Source organism: Phascolarctos cinereus, unplaced genomic scaffold, assembly GCF_003287225.1.
Source record: "Phascolarctos cinereus isolate Bilbo 61053 unplaced genomic scaffold, phaCin_HiC Scaffold_3;HRSCAF=262, whole genome shotgun sequence".
In the NCBI taxonomy this organism is placed as follows: domain Eukaryota; kingdom Metazoa; phylum Chordata; class Mammalia; order Diprotodontia; family Phascolarctidae; genus Phascolarctos; species Phascolarctos cinereus.
In genome coordinates, this window is record NW_027555736.1 from 142,256,646 (window position 1) to 142,276,973 (window position 20,328).

Here is a 20,328-nt window from a genome sequence, read left to right on the forward strand (position 1 = left end):
CAGGAAACTACCAAGTAAGCTAGAATTTTCCAATGAGGAACATTCCAGATATCAGGGTACAGAAGACTGTGCATGATAAGGGGGTATGTCCAGAACAGAGATAGCCCCTCCTGGGAAAAGCTAACCCTAGAAAACTGAGAAATTTTCTAAACTACCACTGTAACCATGGACCAAATATTTAACCTCTCTAAACTTCAGTTTCCTAATATGTAAAATGAGGATAATGATACTTGCACTTCACAGAATATGGAGAAAATCACATAAAATTTGTGTTTATGTGAATTATTATAACATCTCTTCTACTCTAGTATAAACCCATAGAATGCTTCCATCTGCCACACTGTGATAGACTGCAGAATCAAACCAGATATTCCTCTGAAGAAAACTGATTTCATGAGGAGGCCACTTTAATTACAGCATTAAGAAGAGTCAGTGAGGACATATGCAGCCAAAGAGCTTAATTTTTAAAACCCAGTAGTTGATCATTATCTAAATACCTGGTTATAGGAAAGCATGACAAGAAAGTTCAGATGTGGATTCCCAGAATGCAAAACTAATTAACAAGAAACAGGCACAAGTGTTTGGAGATATTCCCTTTAAAAAATAATAACTTGCAAAGCAGCAAACTATATGTATGTCATCTGGGCTGTTTTGGATTTTGCACAACAAAGTTATTTGGTTTGACTGATTGCCAGATTCTACAGTTCAAAACATCATCAAAAGCAGGGAAAGAGTCCAAGATTCCTTGAGCTGAATTCCCAGAGCTCTCCTCCAGATACGGTAAGGCATTCATCACCCAGCTCAGCACCCCTCACTGGTAGCTCTGTTTTTGGTGATATTTTTGGCTGATACACTCCTGAAAATAATGTTAGTAAGATTCTTAAAATAAAAAGGAGAGCTTAAATTTAGACACTTGATTTTTTTTTCTAACAGTCACCAGCATTTTCATTTCAGAGATTCATGAGGAAGAAAGAAGTAATTTCCCAACACTCAAGATAGCAATTCTTAGTAAAGCTCCTAAAGTATCTGAATTCTGGCAAAGCCTTTTGACTTTTCTTAGCAATTATATGTAAATATTAGTTGCCTGGAATCCAGCTAATACTAACTTTCTTTCTTTTTTTAAGGCAATTGGGGTTAAGTGACTTGCCCAGGGTCACACAGCTAGTAAGTGTCAAGTGTTTGGTCTAAGGCTGCATTTGAACTCAGGTCCTCTTGACTTTAGGGCCGTGCTCTATCCACTGTGCCAAGCTAACACTAACTTTCAAAACATCAGATAGCTCTATGATATCAACACAACATAACCATCGTTCCATATGGCTGACAAGGAAGTAGAAAGAACACAGGCTCTGATGCCAGAGGAGTCTGGGATCAAATCTCACCTCTAACACTCTGACCTGATGGGGGCAATTCACTTATCCTCCCCAAGCCTCAGCTTCTGCAGCTACAAAATGAAGGAATTAAACTACTAGCTTTAAGGTCCATGGCTAGCTCTAGATCTATGACCAATTGACTTTGACCAAAAGCCATACAATTTTGCATGGAGTTTATTCTCATTGAGGTCAACTATGACTAGCATAAAGCATTCTCAGGTAAGCATGCTACTCTAAAGCCATCTATACCTGACTGGTCATAAAGCTAGCTTAGTTTCTAAAGCTTCATCTTCCTCAGAAAGCAATGTGAATCAAGGGTCATCCAGGCAGCCTGCTTAGAGTTGTCATTCCTGGGGAATTTGCACTTTGAAGAGTCTCCTTATGGGCAGCAGAGCTGAAGAGCCGATGACTCATCAAATGTACAAAAGCAACCCACCCCCTTTCATTATGGATTAGAATCACGGTAGGACCATTTTGATCAGTTTCCTCAGAGTTCAGCAGTGTGAGGGGCAGCTTATGTCCATGGGTCATCAACACATGTCCTGCCTAGGCAAGCTTGAACCTGAGTTTGTGCTGCCATTATTTCCTGCTCTTAGATGAAAGTCTTCAGTCTCAGAGTGAAAAATAGTCCTCCCTTTCACCAAGGCTAACCTCTTCTGGTAAGCCTTTGATCCCACTCTTTCCCAATCCCTTTGGAGTCTTAGTGATTTAATTATTTCTACCCCTTCTATTGGCCTCCCATTGGATTTTTAACCTCTCTCTTTTCACTAACTCTTTCCTTTCTGCCTACAAATATGTCCAGGTCTCCACTATACTAAAAAGAATAAAATAAATTGTCCTCAATTGAGCTACAATCCTATCTTGTTTTTTCCCCTATCACGGCCAAACTTCTAGAAAGAGGAGTCTATATTCACTCCCTTTCACTTCCTCACTGCTTCCTCAATCCCTGACAGTCTGGCTTCCACCCCTAAGTCCTCTAATAGAATTGCTCTCTTAGAAGTCACAAATAACTTCCTAATCAAGATCTCAAATGGCTCTTGGTTGCTCCTTGTTATACTTGAGCTATTAGAGCATTTGACACTGATATGTTTCCCACCCTTGGCTTCCCTGAAATTGCAGTTTCTTGCTTTAGAAAGCTAAAATCATGCTTATATTAAGGAGTACACATCCTACCGGGGTGACAACATAGCAACAATTATGTACATACAAGCTATATAGTATAAATGTGAAATAATCTTAGGGGGAAGACACTTGGTTGGAGAGAGAGGAGGGAGATCAGAAAAGCCTCTTGCAGAAGTTAGGATTTGAGCTTTGAGGGAAACCAGGGAAGCTGGAATGCAGAGGTGAGGCAAGAGCATTCCAAGCATGGGGGACAGTCAACAACAAGGTCCCAAGTTAAGAGATGGTTCATGGTACAGAATTATGTGTAAGAAACAGCAAGAAGTCCAATGCTGCTGGATCATAGAATGAGTGAAGGGTAGTAAAATTTAAGAAGACCAAAAAGACTCTAGAAAGGGTCTAGACTCAGGGGTGGGGAACCTGCGGCCCCAAGGCCGTATGTGACCCTCTAGGTCCTTGGGTGTGACTTTTTGACTGAATCTGTTTCACAGAACAAATCTTTTTATTAAAGGGATTTGTTCTGTGAAGTTTGGATTCAGTCAAAGGGCCACACTTGAGGACAAACCCTGCTAGGTTCTGAAGGGTTTGAAGAGCCAAATAGAGGATTTCACATTTCCTTGTGGAGATAATTTAGGGGGTAATTAGTAATATGATTGGCAGCTGAGTGGAGGATGAACTTGAGTGGGGAGAACTGGAGGCAGGAAGTCCAACTGGAAGCCTATTGTAGTAATCCAAGTGTAAGAAGATGAGTGCACCAGAGTGTTGGCTGTGTGAATAGAGAAAAGTGAACATATATGAGAGCTGTTGTTAAGGTAGAAATGACAAGACTTAGCAACAGAGAAGATATATGGGGTGAGTGCAAATAAGGAATTAAAGATGATACTATGGTTTCAAGCCCATATGACAGGGAAGATGGTGCTGCTCTTGACAATAACAGCAAAGCTGGGAAGAGAGGAGTGCTTGGGATGAAAGATAATGAGTTTTATTTTGAACATATTAGGTTTGTGACTGCTCTTTCTCTGTTTCCACCTGTCATGATCAAAATATTGGCATTTCTCAAGGCTGTCTCCCTCAGTAATCATTCAATTTCACAATTCCAACCATAGACTTCTGTGAAGAATATGTATGCTCAATCTTGATCTCTCTTCTACATTCCAGACTATTTCACATAGCCTACTGGACATCTCTGTCTGAATGTACCACTGGCACCTCAAATTCAATGTCTAAAACCAAGCCTATCATCTTTCTTTTAAAAAAGGGAAAAAAAACAAAAAACAATCACTCCATTCTTGACTTCCTTATTTTTGTTAAGGACATCATGATTCTCTTAACACTCAGTTGAAATCTCTATTTCTACCATACCTCATATCTAATCAGTTGCCAAATCTTCTTAATTCCATCTTCCCCCACTTGTATCACATTGACATAGGGCCAGTTAGTGGAGGAGGCAGCCACATACTTGATATAATTTAAGAAGTTCTAGGAAAGCCTACATCTGCCCAAAACTATCCTTCCCACCCACCTGCCACACTCCTAAAGAGGTGGGGGTTTTTTGAGTTTGCTAGCTTTCTATTCCAAAACAATGGGAAAAGATCACAGATGGCATTTTTTTTAACAAAAAGCATCATCAAACAGTCTCAGATGTCTGCTTTCTCATCTCTGAAAGTTTTATAATCATTCTCTACGTATGTATTAGAACTGACTATGAAGGGGTAACAGCCTTCCCCAATGTCAGAGAAGACTTGCTACTGCTCTTAGTGGTTAGTTAACTTCCTTCTTCCCCCACAACCAGGCTACAGATGATTCAGGACGTTCTTTGGTCATTGGTGCAAAAGAGGTAGCTAGGATATCACCCATGGGATTTTGAGACAAAGAGTAGGATGGATATCATGTGTCTAAAGGGTTAGTGTTTTCAGAGTGATTAGCCATGTGAATCAGAAAGAATGGAGTGTGGACAGAGAGATGTGACAGTGTGGAAGCTGAGTATGAGGCAGTGTGTGTGTGTGTGTGTGTGTGTGTGTGTGTGTGTGTGTGTGTGTGTGTGTGTGTGTGTGTGACAGAGACACTGAGAGACAGAGACAGAGACAGAGAGAGAGAGATCTGAGTGTAGATCTCTAGAGAACGCATTCACCCTTAAGATGAACTTTGATTCCTGTAAGTGTGGGGAAAGTAAGGATTACCGTCCAAAAGTAGATACTCTTAACTTGTGTGGCAAACCAGTAAGATTGAGGATATGCTTGGTCCAGGGGACACTCTCATGAAGCAATTTCAGTTCTGGGAACAGTGATAAAACCCTAACAAATGCTACATCTGAATAACACAGCTCTGAGTCTCTCATAGGGTCTAGAAGGAAAAAGAGGTTAACCGCAATAAATATAAGCAGATCTAGAGCTGGGAGAGTGAGATCAGTGTACATATGAGTATGTGTGAGACATATTGAGTGTTTTTCCTTGAGAGAGAGAGAGAGAGAGAGAGAGAGAGAGAATGCTGACTTTTGCAGACAGTTTTCTACAGGAGACCACAACATCTTTATGGTCACATAAGACCCTTGTCAATTTTTGTTCCCTAGAACAAAACCCGTGAATGATATCCTAGCTAACTTTTTTGTACCAATGACCAGAAAACGTCCTGGTGACTTCTCTGTAGCCTGGCTGGGGTGAAGGAGGAAGTTAACTAGCAACCAAGAGCAGCAGCTAGGCCTCTCTCAATCTGGGGAAGGCTCTTCCTCTTTTGCAGTTAATTGCAATACACAGACTCGAATCACACACAGACCATGCTCATAAAACTTTTACAGGGATGAGAAAGCAGGCATCTACATCACTGCTTGCTAATGAAGTTTTTTGGTAAATATGCCATCCATGATCTTGTCCATTTTCAAAGACTTTCTTCCAAAAAAAACCCCCAGTATTTCCACTGCATAAGTTTAATTACATAAATTTGTTAGATGAAAATATGTAGATAACTTTTGTTATATAAGTTGCTAAATACTAACAACAACAACAACAAAGATATTCAAAAGTGAAATGGATGATACCCATTACAGCAACCAAACAAAAGGAGGGTATTCAATTAATGGTGAGGTTCCCCAAATACCCCTATTCACAGATAACAATGGCAGTAATTGCTTCAAACTCTGGACTACTACCTTTTTAATGAATTCCACACTTATGACAAATAAATCAGTTTAAGCAACAACACTGCAAAAACTAAATGGATGACAACCACAAACATAACTAAGGTGGAAATACATTTAATATCATCCTACACATATAGCCTATATCAGCCTAGAATATTGCTGGCAGATGAACAGACAGCCCATTGAATTGGCCAATCAGTAATATATTAATATAGTTCAGACAGGTACTACAGATAGACAATAATCTGGGCCAAGAATTGAGTAGAAAGAAGAGATTGGATTTTTATCAAATTTTTGGAATTGCATTATACTTTCAAAGATCCTAAGTTGCTCACAGTCATGATTTTCCATCTCTTTAACACTAGTATTTTCCCAACATGCAATGTGGTTATGAAGCATGGAACAATACGATCTCAGAAAAATAAAAATTGCATGTAACCCAAAGTACCTTCAAAAATATGCAGCATTTATCCCCCAGTCATCTGATTGGTGACTCTAATGACTCCCTATATCACGCCAGGCCCAATCCAACTATGCCTCAGTTTATTCCTTGGTTTCTCCTCTTCATATTCCCCAGCAGCCCTCCTTCTCTCCACCTCCCCAATTTTTTTTTTTAAGTTCTGGAACCTAATCAAGTCAATACTGTCACTGCCTCCACTGCATAGTATATGTCAGTCATCTTCCCCCATATCTTCACTCATCACTTGGCAAAGTGCCTGGCTCACAGCAGGTACTTAATAAATGCTTATTACCCTCTTCCCTTTGGTTATTATTCCCCTTTGTGTGCTGTCTCTCCCATTAGAATATAAATTCCTTGAGGGCAGGGACTGTCTTCAGTTTTGTATTTGTATCCTGGACAGGGCATGGAAGATAGTAAGCACTTAAGAAAAAACTTTCCCATTCATTCATATTGCCAGTATTGACTTGAAGTAGAGACTGAATGAAAGACATCATCTAGGACAAATATGACTGAAAAAAAGTAGCAAGAAGGAGAGACAATAGACAACCTAAATAATACAACTGCGTTCCAGAGATAATGAAAGAAGCAGACAGATCTCCAATAGTTTAAGTGGCTCTTTTATGAAGGATTTTGAAAAGATAAATGAGAGTCTCACCAGATGAGGAGATGTAGGATAGTGGTCTTATAACTGACTGGAGGGAGTACTCACTCATAAGCTCAGAGATCTAAGTAAAAAGTCCTCTTTCAATGCAAATCCCCAGAAAGTTAACTGGTATCTGGTTTTCAGTTCCTGGCCCTGATTAGATTATTTAATGGCCAGAGACAGTCGCGTGTTCAGATATAGAGCTTTATCTTCTATAGAATTTTCTTCACAATTCCAAGATCGAAAATGGTATGCAAAGGATCAGGTTCAAATCCTAGCTCTGCCACCTAATGTGTGACCAATGATCAGATCAATTTATCTCCCTGGGTCTCAGTTTTCTCATTTGTAAAATAAGGGCAAGGTACTAAATGACCTCTAAAATCTCTTTGTATTCTAAAATGCTCTGAATCCTATGAATGAATGAGATAACTGATGAAGATAAAGATGACAAAAAATGAATGAGGGAAAAGGAGAAGGGAGAAGGAACTAGAGAAACGGATGGCAGTAAGGGAGAGGAGAAGTGGGAAAAAGGAGGAAAAATGAATGGGAGAAAAAGGGGGAGAGGGGAACTGAAGAAAGATGATGGAAAAAAATAGGGAGAGCGAGACAGGAAGGGAGAAAAAAAGTGGAAAAAGTAGAAACAGAGACAGAGACACGGGGGGAGAAAGGGGAGGGAAGAGAGAGGGGGGAAAGAAGAGAGGAAGAGGGAGAGAAGGCAAACAGAAACACAGAGACAGAGGCCACGGAGAAGGAAAAGAAAGGAAGAAAAGCACAAGTGTAAAGAGAGGCGACACGGCGAGAGGAGCGACAGCTTAGGGTTCGATGCGTTCGGCGCTCGGCAGCTCCGCCGTCAGTTGCTTGGGGCTGGGCGCGAGCTCGGGCGCGCGCGCCGCCGCCGCCTCCAGCTCTCAGGGTAGTCCGGGTCTCAGCCGCCGCCATGTACCGGTTCCTGGGAGCTGCGACGCGGCGGGCCGTGCCCCCGGAGAGCTGGAGCGGGCAACGGCGCTGGTCCCACCAGCAGTCCAAGTGGACTCTGGGGCACGGCTGGGTCGGCGGGCTGGGGCTGGGGTTGGGGTTGGTGCTCGGGGCGAAGCTGGCGAGCGGGCTGAGCGGCGCGACTCCCGCGCCGAGTCCCGGGGCGCCGCGGCCCGACGAGTCACCCCTGGGCGAGCCTCTGAGCCCGGCCCCGGCCCCGGGCCTGCCCCCCTGGCAGCCGCCCGCGCCGCCGCCGTCCCCGTCCCCCGAGCGCTTCGCCAGAGCTATTGAGAGCAGCCGGGACCTGCTGCACCGGATCAAGGTTCGAGCCGGGGCGGGGCTCCTGGGGAGGGGAGGAGTGAGGGGACCCTTAGCCCCGCACCCAAAACTCTGCCCTCGGAACAGGGCGCCCTTGGATCCCCCCAAAAAAGGTAGTATCACACGAAAGGACCTTAGGGCCCATCTAGTGCATCTCCATCCTTTTACAAGTCAGGAAACTGAGGCTCGGAGGGGCGAAGTGACTTGCCTGAGGTCGCCCGACGGGGAAGGAAATGGCAGTGCCGGGCAGTCCTTCCCTCTCCCAGTCTCACCCCCGACTTGTCTTCTTGTGCAAGCTCTGGGACGGTTCGTGGGCGTGTTTTCTGGGTTCTGCCCTTTCTTTCCGCCCGGAGTTTGTGCCTCCCGTCTGTAGCAGCATCCTCCTCCCAGCCCGGGAAACTTCGTCAGGTGCTTTCCCAAACGGGACCTCTGCCTGCTGACTCTGCTTGCCTAGGCAGAAATGCCCTCCGGGAGCACCTCCCCAGCTCTCTGCCTCCCTGACTTAGATAAAGCACACCCAGTGGTCCCTTTAAACGGAAGTTTGGAGTTTGCAACACGTTGTCACAGGCTTGGAAGGGACTTGTGAGACCTTGTAGTTCAACCCGTGCATAAAGACCCAAACCGAAATACCTGACAAGTGATCATCCAACCTTGGCTTCCTCCCTTCATTTATCTTCCTTATTTTTTGCCCCACATCCCTACCTGTTGTGGAGTGCTTTAGGCGCTGATTTACCAGCAATTAGTGTTAGTTAGGTTTAGGAGTCAGGTTCCCCACCTGGTGAGCTCCCAATCCAAACTTTGGATAAAGTATCTGGTGATCAAGCTGTTGATTGAGTTATTTGTTTGTCTGTTTGTTTGTTCGTTTTGTTTCGTTTGTTTTTTCCCCTCCACGCACAGGATGAGGTGGGAGCACCAGGCATAGTAGTTGGAGTTTCTGTAGATGGAAAAGAAGTCTGGTCAGAAGGTGGGCTTAGGAAAATACTAAATCACTTGTCTTAAAATGTCAGTTTTGCAAATGAAATACTGTTACTTGAAATAAATCAGTGTGAAACAAGTAATCATTCATCATTATGGATCTATTGTTAATGGAAAGCAGAATTGACTGTGCCTGATATAATACAGGATTGGGTTGTTTTAGTAAAATGCAAAATTTTAAATGTGGTAGCCAATGACAAAAAGAAGTTTGAAGGTTACTTTTTAAGCCAAGCTTTGCTGCTAGGACAAGGTGGTCAGTGTTATTACTTTATTTCCTAGACAATCTTGAATGGTATTTTATAGATTGAATTTGATAGGGATTAGTATTTATAACATGAAAACTTTTAGAAAATTATGCTCCTGTCCATCAAGAAGAAATGAAAACCAATTACAAAATAACAAAAGAACTAGAAATCATTTGGAATGAAGCAGTGTAAATCACATACCACATAATCTCTTTACAAATACTTTCATGACTGTTCATTTCTCCATTGCACATTTAATGGATGCTTTCAAGTTTTGACCAGCCTTCAAAAGTAATTTTTCCTAGAAGTCCTTGATTGGCAGCTAGCAGTTACTGTCAGTAACTGTCTGCCATTTGATGCCTCTCACCTGTTTGTGTTGCCAGACTTCACCCTGTACTTGTGTTGAAGTTTGGGTTGTGATGTCCATTGCCAGAGCCATCATGCATGTAGGGAAAAATAAGAAATAAATACAAGCAAATATACCCACAGTTTTATAAATCTGTTAAAGGTGGCAGTGGAGTCTCTGACTTAGATATTTATTTAATAAAACATTTTATTATATAATTTCTAGTTAAAAGTTTTTATCCATAAAATATTTATCTATAACCTGAGTAGTTGATTTACATAGACCACATTCAGAAGCAGTAGATATTTTGAGTAAAAGTGAATGGGAGGGACCTTGGGCAAGTCACTTGCTTCCAAAAAAAAAAGTGAATGGGAGAATGGAAGCTTAGGAATTTAATGGGAAAGAACAATCATCCTCCAAATATAACAGTTCTTTCATAATATTTCACTTATAAGTCTTTACTTGATTAGTACATAGTAATTTTTACTTGTATTTTATTTTTTGCTTTATGACTATAAAATTGTTATTTTGCATCTTTAATAAAATACAGTAAGAGTTTAGTGTTTGCAACAGTCACAGTTTTGGAAGGGACTTCTTCAGCCTTTTAGTTCAACCCATGCATAAATACTCAAATCCCCTGTAATATAAAATATACTTGACAAGTGGTCATTTAGCCTTTGCTTGAGGTGAGAGAGAGAAAGTCTGTTCCACTTTTGGATAGCCTTAATTGTTAGGATTTTTTTCCTTATGATAAACCTAAATTTTTAGAATTTATACCTATTGGCTCTAAATCCTGAGGCCAAGTGAAATTAATCTCTCTTATATTGTACCAGCCCTTTAAATACCTGAAAATAGTTATCTTCTCCTAAATAATCTTTTCTCCAGGGTAAATACCTCCAATTCCTGTGGCCTGAGTTTTTGGCTATACAAGTCACATACCCAGGTTTTTTTTTTTATTTCATTATCAATATTATTTGTCAAGACAGTCATCTCTTATATTTCTATCTCAGGCTTTCTAGAAGATGTGACCTAATCCCCAAAAGTTGATAAAGAGTATTTACTTAACCCTAAATTTACTAAGGAGGAGATGTCATTGATGCAGGAGCCTCAGGCCAAATGTTTTTTCTTTTTATTTGTATCTGGATTAAGTAGATAGTGAACTGAATTATATGTGCAGGAAATCGTTTGATGTTCACTTCTACAGAATCAGTATCAGAGGGCAGCTAGGTGGCGCAGGGGGTAGAGCACCAGCCCTGGATTCAGGAGGACTTGTGTTCAAATCCGATCTCAGACACATAACACTTACTAGCTCTGTGACCCTGGGCAAGTGTCACTTAACCCCATTGTCTAGCCAAAAAAAAAAAAAAGAATCAGTATCAGAGAAGTCTTCTAATGTCCTCTTGATGTGAAACCAGGAATAAATGGCATCTTGTGAGGACATTTTGTTTACTATGAACAGTACTGAGCAATTTATTTTAAAATATAAGATAATTAGCTTTTTTAAGATGACATTTTGTTTAATTACTCAGCATTAAATAAAGCAAATTATGTTGATAAAATGGAGGATTATATAATAAATATGTAGATAGTAAGGTATAATTTTGGTTTGAGTCAGCTTGTATTAGTATTTGGTTTCATGTTAGTGTAAAGACTTTTTGAATCCTTGTGCTTCTTAGTTGATAATGTAAGAGCTCAAACAAGCAATTTAAGATTTCCTGCAAATACATTTTGTGCCACATGCTAAATGTAAATATCTTAGTTTTTCTAAAACATTGGTGTCAACTAAACCTACATAAGGATTCCTAAGGCTAGGTATTGACTTACAAATTACATATCAACATTATGTTCTATTGTGTTTTTATTTATTTTGTTAAATATTTCTCAATTATGTTTTAATCTTGCTGGGCTCACAAAAGAGAACATTTGATACCTCTGTTCTAGAATATACTTAAAGTTCACTTATATATATTAATAACAATTTTTTTTCCGTTAAAGGTTTGGGTTATGCTGATGTAGAGAACAGAGTTCCATGTAAACCAGAAACAGTGATGAGAATTGCTAGCATCAGCAAAAGTCTTACCATGGTGGCTATTGCGAAATTATGGGAAGAGGGCAGATTGGATCTTGATATTCCAGTACAGAAATATGTTCCTGAATTTCCAGAGAAAGAATATGAAGGTGAAAAGGTAGAAATTCACATTTCATCACAGACATGTCATATTGTTTATTTTGGATTATACTTGGGTGTGGCAGAATATTTTATAGCTTATCTTTTTTTCTTTTGCATTAAATACTAATGACAGGTTTTCCTTTCAGCTTTGGGTCTTGAAACCTGCAAAGAAAACTATTGTTCTTACTGTGTTCCAGAACTGGAAAATAAGATAGTTACATTATGCTTTCTTTGTATGTTTTTTTAAAGTGACCTTTCTAGTTTAACATGTTTCAGCTTTGTAGATTAATGTACTATTTGAATTTACATGTTTTAAAAATTAGGTTTCTGTCACAACAAGATTATTGATTTCTCATTTAAGTGGAATTCGCCACTATGAGAAGGATATGAAAAAAGTGAAAGAAGAGAAGGCTTATAAAGCTCTGAAGAAGATGAAAGAAACAATGGAATTCAACCAAGACAAAGACTTGAAAGAAATAGGAGGCAAAAGTAATGAAAAGAGTGAATTTGCCAAAGCTAAGACAGAGCAAGATAGTGAAGCCAAATGCCGAAATTCAAAACCTGGCAAGAAAAAGAATGATTTTGAACAAGATGAATTATATTTGAAAGAAAAGTTTGAAAATTCAATTGAGTCTCTAAGATTATTTAAAAATGATCCTTTGTTCTTTAAACCAGGTGAGTATTGATTCTGTTTCTTAATGAAGTAGTCATTGTTTCTACTAAATAAATTCAGGATATCCTAAATGATACTATCTTCCATGCATTAATTAGGAGTAAAGATTGTGTGTGTTCTGCTGCAAGTGAAACTTCATGCCTGTTCAATGCTAGAGCCTCACAAGGAGCAGCATTTAGTAGCACAAATCATTTAAAGTTAGCCCAATTTAAGGATACCATGTAATTTCATTCTGTTAGTGATGTGATTTACTATGTCTTTCCTGTGTAGAAATTTGGTAAATAATAGTTTTCAAAGTATAATTCAATATGTTAAACAGAAATGGACTAAATTATAGGCAACTATTTCCCTATATAATAGCTTTTGAAGAAAAATCCCTTTATTAGCAGTAATTTCTATAAACCAAATTATATATTCTTTTTGATAAAATATATAATTACATAAAATTGTGATATGTTTTGATAATATTTCATTTTTGATTTTTCAATATGATGACTAGGAATTCCATTCAATTATAAGAGTGTTTTATCCATATATTAACCTTGAAAATTATTCTTGTTCCATATACCAAGTATCTAAAAGAAATCAGCTAGTGACTTAACCAAGCAGTGGAACTAAAAGAAATTTAATTGTCTTCCTTTTATTTTGGTTTTTGTTTTATCACAAGGAAAGACTAGAGATGATCAGTTCATATAAATCTTTGCTTGGGTACTTTTACTACAGGCAGATGCTTATATTTTCATATCCTTGTACTTACCTTCATTTGATTCTCATAATTACCTTGTGAGGTAGGTGAGACAAGAAGAAAGAGAAGTAGCACTGGTTAACCTGGGTGAAACTGTGCACATTTTTTAAGGCTGATGACTTTTGAAAGCAATTTGCAAGGCCAAAAAAAATTTTCATGACCTTTCTTATGATGTCAGAATAAGATGTTCTGGTTAAAAAAAAATGGGCTGGTTTTTTTTTCAGTATTTTTTTATGGAGTGCCTATATGTCAAAACAATGGTAACTTATTTTAAAATAATGAGTTTTTTTTTCTTGCACTCATGTCTCAAGGTAGTCAGTTTTTGTATTCAACTTTTGGATACAGTCTGCTGGCAGCTGTTGTAGAAAGAGCTTCAGGACAGAAGTTTTTGGACTATATGCAGAAAATATTCCATGACTTGGATATGGTAACAACTGTGCAAGAAGAATATGAGCCGATGATTTACAATAGAGCAAGGTAAATGAGTATTTCCTCTTTGTGTTGTATGATTCTCTGGTGTCTTATAATGTTTATGTAGTTTGTGAATTTAGTCACAATGCTCTCTGCACACTGGGAGAGTATTTCCATACCTTTATCTTCCTATTTGTAAAATGAAGTAAGACATGTTTACGAAGTATTACAGAAGGATTTTTTTTTAATTTAGAGGCTGAAAATTTAACACATTTAGAATATTTTATTCCTCACTTTTACAAATTTTAAATTTAACCATGAAGTTGATTTGAAATTACCTAATTTGAAGTACCTGAAGAAATTACCTTTCTGCATGAAGAAAATTACAGGTGAATTGCCTAAGCAATGACTTGTTAATGATTTATGTAAAATCTTCACATTCAATTTGATATTATCAGCTTAGTGAGTTTTTTAAATGCTTAAGAAATATGTGGGGGGTACAGAGCATCAGTTTGGTTAGATTGGGAGTGCAGTAATGCACAGTGAGACTCAAAAGATAATCTGAGACCAGGTTGAATAAATATCTCCCTTGGGTCCCACAAATTGACTGTCCATAGTTAAAATTATAAAATTTGCTAATTTAACAAACATTTATTAAATTAACTTGCCATTTATTTCAGTTCTTGACTGATTTTCCTTTCTTCTACCTTTTAGAGTTAAGAGAAGAAATGCAATTCAATTCAGTCATTTTTATTAGTTGTCTAATTTATGAGAGGTCTACCAGGAAAGAATCTTGAAACCAGTAGCTGAGATGAGGTTTTATGTTAACTGTGCTTTTTCATTCATCCATTTTTTATGTGCCTAAGTATTATTTAAAGAATGGTTATATATTTAACAAGATTAAAACTTACTTTTGTCAAGCGTCCCAATAGTAGCTATCATGCAAGAGAATTTTAGGACATATACTTTTAATGTCTTCCAAAAATAATCAGTCACCAAAATTTTTGAATCTCTTTCCTTTTCCCACTGATTAAGTAATAGATTTTAAATGTATGAAATCGGGGCAGCTAGGTGGTGCAGTGGATAGAGCTCCAGCCTTGAAGTCAGGAGGACCTAAGTTCAAATCTGGCTTCAGACACTTGACACTTAATAGCTGTGTGACCCTGGGCAAGTCACTTAACCCCTTTGCCTAGCCAAAAAGAAAAAAAAAGATGTGTGTAATTTTTTTAAACTATCAGCTTGTTTTTTGTTTTGTTGTTTTGGGTTTTTTAGGCTGTTGAGGTTAAGTGACTTACCCAGGGTCGTACAGCCAGTAAGTGTCAAGTGTTTAGTCTGAGGCCAAATTTGAACTCAGATCCTCCTGACGCCAGGTCTGGTGCTCTATCCACTGCGCCATCTAGCTGCCCTTCAGCTCGTTCTTGAAGATTTAAAATGTTCGCTGCAATTCAGCTTAGAACTTAAAAGCACTTTCTTGGCTGTAAAAGAAATAAGACTGGAAATGAAGGAAGAATTTTAGTAAAATGGCTCATAATACTATACCTTTTATAACTGTTAAGCAGCTTACTTTCATCAGATGCAGTATTACTTAGGAAAGTGTGAGGAAAAATTGACAAAAATTTCATGAGCAAACAAAAACATTTGAGATCTAGTTTTTTTTAATCTGACATTGAGTTCTATAGATACTGCAAAATTATGAAAAACAAGTTTGTCCCCAATGAGATATGAGAAGAAACTTCCTTGTTCATTTTTGCAAAGATCTCTTAGTGTGGAACCTTGTGTATAACATCAGATTTTATTTTTTGATATGTTGATTGGTTTTACTGATTTTTTTTTCTTGTTTTTAAAAATAAATCTTTATGGATATCTCTTGTTTTTGCATAGTCTCAATCTCCCAGTATCTTTCTTTCCCTCCCAGAGAGCCATCCTAAATAACAAAGAGTAATTTTAAAAAAGAAAATAAAAGTTGGAAGAAGGGGGAGGAGAATGAACAAAACTGATGGATTCATCAAAAAGTTTTCCTTTCTTTTAAAAAAATATTTTTTACAAAGGACGACTGCTAAAGAGGAGGAGGGGATATAGATAAGATAAGGGCAGTATAAAACCAAAAGGTATCAGTAAAAATCTATTTCAAAAATGTAGTGTAGAAAAAATAAGGATATTAGTTACAGAAATCATTATCTTGCCTCCAAACCTACCCCTCTGTTAAAGTTTTCTATTTACATTGAAGATCTCAGTATTCTTCAAGTCACCCAGGTTCATAATCTTGGCATCACTGTGGACCAGGGTCTTGAGGCTGCTGGTTCTCCACCCCTACTCTGGACTCTTCACTCTCTCACTCCACAAATCCAGTATTTGCTAAATCTTAACATTTCTACCTCCCCAAATATCTCCCTCTCTGGTGAAACAACTGCCACTATATTTGAGATCCTCATCATCTCTCACCTAGACTGATTGGTTTCTTGGCCTTCTTACACATTGCTGCCAAAGTGCTTTTTCTTAGGTATAGATTTGCTTTCTCTTAGGTATAGATGTGACTTTATCACTGCCTACTCAGTAAACTTCTGTGGCTCCCTATTGTCTTGAGGATAAAATCTAAACTTTTCTGTTTACCTTTTAAAGTCCTTCACCACCTAGCCCCATGCTGTCTTTCATCCTCATTATGCGTTATTCCCTCTCCCACATCCAGTCAGACTGCTATTCCTCACACATAACATTTCATCTCACATCTTTCAGGCTTTGAATGCACTTCCCGCCTCACCTCCACTTCATATAATTTTTCCATTTCTTCAAAACATGGCTAAAGAACCACCTTCTTCATGAAGACCTTTCCATTTCTTCCCTTTCCCCCCAACTTCTAGTGGCCTCCCTCTAGAACTGTCTTACATTTTTAACTACCTTGTATTTATTTTCTTTATATTCTGTATGTACTGATATATGCAGTTTTGTATCCTTTGTTAAAATATAAGCTCCTAGAAGGTAATCTCATTCTTTGTATTTATATTCCCAGTACTTAGCATAGTGCCTTAGCATGGCAGGCATTTAAGAAATGCTTGTCGATGGATCTGTATTATTTAGTACTATGTATTCCTATACATAGGAAGGGTCAATTTGTACCCATTGAGTTTAACTTCTCTAACCTGAGAGAGAAAAAAGCTATATTGTTAAAATGGGTTACTTGCATGAAGAATTTGAATTTGTTGCTCATTGGTCTCAGACACATGATTACAGAAATAGCAAATGTAGTATTGTTTTTAACTTCTTTTAAGCAGTTTCTATTCTGTGCCAAAGAGTTTCTATTTTTATGTTAAAGTGTCCTTCCACTTTTTTCTCCCAGAGTTTTGATTTATAATATGTAGTCTTCTTAGAGAGAAGTAATTCATTTTAGGCTAGTTGGAATACAGCTTTTAAAATAGAGTAGCACTCTGGGAGAAGAAGAAAATGTTAGATAAATGAATGTTCTCATGTAATTCAGCATGGTTTGTTTTTTATCTGACCTCAGATATACCTGGAGAAATTTTTTGGTTTATGTTTTGGCCCCCTAAAGTCCAATAGTAATGCTTTCTTCATAATCATGAGGGGAAAAGTGACCATAGAAGCCCATTTGTGATTTTTAAAGAGACAAAAGGTATCTGATGCTATTTTCAATGTTTTATGCCTATAATCTTTCTTAAAATTTATGCTTTATAGTGTTATTTTACAAAAAGGACATTGTAAGAGTTACCTGTATTTTTTTTGGAGCGTCATGTCAGTGTGTATTCAGGGAACAGTGAATAGCCCAGATTAGTTAACATGTACAGTAGAGGAACAATGGGGATAAAAGGTTGGGAAGGTAGTTTGAGGCCAGATTGTAGCAGACCTTGAATGGTAAAAGCTAAGGTGTTTAGACTTGATCCAGTTTATAATGAAGAAGCATAGAAAAGTCTTATGCAGGGAAATATCTTTAAAACAGTGTTTAAGTCCATTCTCTCTATATATAAGCTTTCTACTACAAATCTCAGAAGTGGCCTTTGCTTGAATACTTCTAGGTAGGGGAACCTACTTTTTCCCAAGGCAGAGACTTTTGAATAGTTATAATTTTTAAGATTATTTTTACCTTAAGCCTAAGTTTATTATTTCTGCTGTCTGGGACCAAGAGAAACATTTCTCTTCCTTCTTCTACAAAACATCCCTTCAGTTATTTAAACATAACTGTCATCTTCCCTGACTCCCTCCACCTTCACATTTTCTCTTCTCTAGGGAAAAACACTAATACCTTGTAAGGTAGCACTATCATTGTATTATGCCCTAGTGAGATTTCACATATTCGAAGTATTACTTTCAATTTAGGTTCCAGATTTCAGGAGGGACATTGATAAATTGGTATGTCCAGAGAAAGGCCTAGAGTTCATGTCCTATGATAATTATTAGTTGAAGAAACTGGGATGTTCAGAATAGAAGATTTATGGGCAACATGATAGCTGTCTTAAAGTATTTGAAAGACTATCATGTGGAAGAAGAATTAGATTCCATAAATAATAACTGAAATTTATATAGAGCTTTGAGGTTTGCAAGTACCATATATATGTATATGAATACACACAAATAAAATCATACTAGATCTTGGCAACAACAAGCACGATAGGTATTATCCTTCTGAGGTTCATCAGGGTTAAGTGACTTGTCCAGGATCACACAACTAATAAGTGTCAGTGTTAGGATTTAAGCTAGGTCTTGTTAGGCTCCAAGTCTCTGCTCTTTCTACTACATCATAGTTGCACCATTAGATTTCTTGTTTCTTATTTATGTATTCTCTAAAATTTGAACAGACATATCCATGCTGCTGCCAAATCTTAATGTCCCAGTTACACAAATACTTTTGTAAGTAGTCTGCCAGGGAGTCAGAGAAGGCATGAATTTGTGATTGACTCTTGTGTTTTTTTGTTGGGAGTTCCTAGACAATTGATTAGTTTACTTTTAAGGAGCACAGAACAGTGAATAGGAAGTAGGAGCTGACCTGTGATATAAAATATTTATGTACATTTATAAAAAATATTCAGCTATTCCTGAAGGGTTACAATTTAGTAGATTTTCCACAAATACCCTTGGGACAATTGACTGTGTTTTCATATATTTGGCATAAAACATGTAGCAAAAAAATCTCCTTGGAACAAACCAAATTAAATGGATATTTGTAAAAACATTTGTTTTTGTGCGATTATAGCAGTATAGCACAGGATCTGGAAAGAGCCCTCAAAAGCAATCCAGCGCAATCCCTTAATTTTCTTGATAAGAAAACTCAGGCCTAGGAAGGTGGTGATTTACCCAAGGGTACATAAGGAGTAAGGAGAAGAGGTAAAATTTGAACCCAGAATCTCTTGACTTAGTACCAGAGTACTTTCTATTTTGTTTCCTGCAAACATTTCATTTCCTGGGCTGTTTGAGAATTACCATTGCTCACTTATTTAATTTTTTGCCCTCTGCCCTTTATCTGACAGGCTGCATTAAAATCTCAATGTTCCTTTTCAAATACTGATGATTTTTATGAGATTTAGAGGAATCTTGGCAAATTAAAGTCTTTAATGTACACTATTGACTGTATGTCAGACTTTCTTGTGTAACACAATCATATACAAAGTGACAGGAGTGACTTATATTTTATAGAAGTTAAGAAACATTTTCCTCAATAACAGTGTCTCAAATAACTAAGTCTGCGGTGTTTGATTTTTGGCATGTAACATATTGTTACTAATTTATAAAAATCACATTATCTTCAGAAGTTTGCATGATATATTGTCTTTCAGGAGTTCGTTATACTTGTTATGTTTCATACCAATACACATTTTCTTTTAAAATGTATTTAGTTCTATTCCACTGATCAATCTCTGTATTTCTTTTTCAAGTACCAAATTGTTTTGCCAGCTTTGTAGCTTTGTAGAGTAATTCGAGATCTGTTACTGCTGGCCCCCCTTCTTTCCCATTTCTTTTCATTGATTTTCTTCATGTTTTTTATCTGTTTTTCCTCCAGATGAATTTTGTTTTTTTTTTCTGGCTCTACAAAGTAATTCTTAGGTAGTTTTGTATGACACTGATTAAGTAAATTAATCTAGGTCATATTGTCATTTTTATTATATTGGCTTTGCCTACTCATGCTCATTTTACTTCCAGTGAGCAAAACCCCTTTTCTCATTGGGGTTTTTCCAGTTTCCATTTTGAAATTCCTTTTTTGTCATTTCTTATGGTACAACAGTATTACATTCCGTATTCGTATGCCATAATTTGTTTAGCCATTCTCCAATAAGTAGGTACCCCACTAGGTCCCTACTTTGAGCTACTTTGAGAAGAGTTGCTAGAAATATTTTTGTAAATATATGTACTTTTCCCTCTTTCTTTGATCTCTTTTTTCCCCTAAGAACATAAAATGGTAAAGTTTGTTCACTGAACAAAATTATTTGTGTGAAAATCTGTTTCTCTTCTATGACGTTACCAAAGGATCAAAGTATAGAATTAGAATTTTCACCAGGTTTTTTAAACCGAAAGAGAAATTACTGAAGTGTCATAATCCTTTTAGTATATACAGAAGTATTTTTAAATTGTATACTAGAAAGACAAAATTGTAGAAAAGCAATTCGTTGTTAGCCAGGAGTATGGAGGAGACTTTGCACGCAAGCAGAAGTTGAACTCCAAGTAATGTCATTCAGGTCAGAAAATAATGATCCTGTTGTGTAGTTTCTTTCCAGACACAGTGCACAGTAATCAAATTATT

The 20,328-nt window shown here is 37.7% G+C and overlaps 1 protein-coding gene and 1 long non-coding RNA gene across 2 annotated transcripts in view; one reads left to right on the forward strand and one right to left on the reverse strand.

The window, feature by feature from the left end:
- The window catches only part of LOC110195750 (uncharacterized), a 27,218-nt gene extending 18,680 nt beyond the window's left edge, over positions 1-8,538 (reverse strand). The window contains exon 1 of the long non-coding RNA XR_013485329.1: positions 8,230-8,538. This is a non-coding gene — a long non-coding RNA (uncharacterized LOC110195750). The remainder of the gene's footprint in view (positions 1-8,229) is intronic.
- The window catches only part of LACTB (lactamase beta), a 23,443-nt gene continuing 10,731 nt past the window's right edge, over positions 7,617-20,328 (forward strand). Inside the window, exons 1-5 of the mRNA XM_020968649.2 lie at positions 7,617-8,025; positions 8,919-8,985; positions 11,583-11,773; positions 12,081-12,432; positions 13,487-13,652. Coding sequence (XP_020824308.1) covers positions 7,666-8,025; positions 8,919-8,985; positions 11,583-11,773; positions 12,081-12,432; positions 13,487-13,652 — 1,136 coding nt within the window. The 5' untranslated portion in view covers positions 7,617-7,665. The remainder of the gene's footprint in view (positions 8,026-8,918; positions 8,986-11,582; positions 11,774-12,080; positions 12,433-13,486; positions 13,653-20,328) is intronic.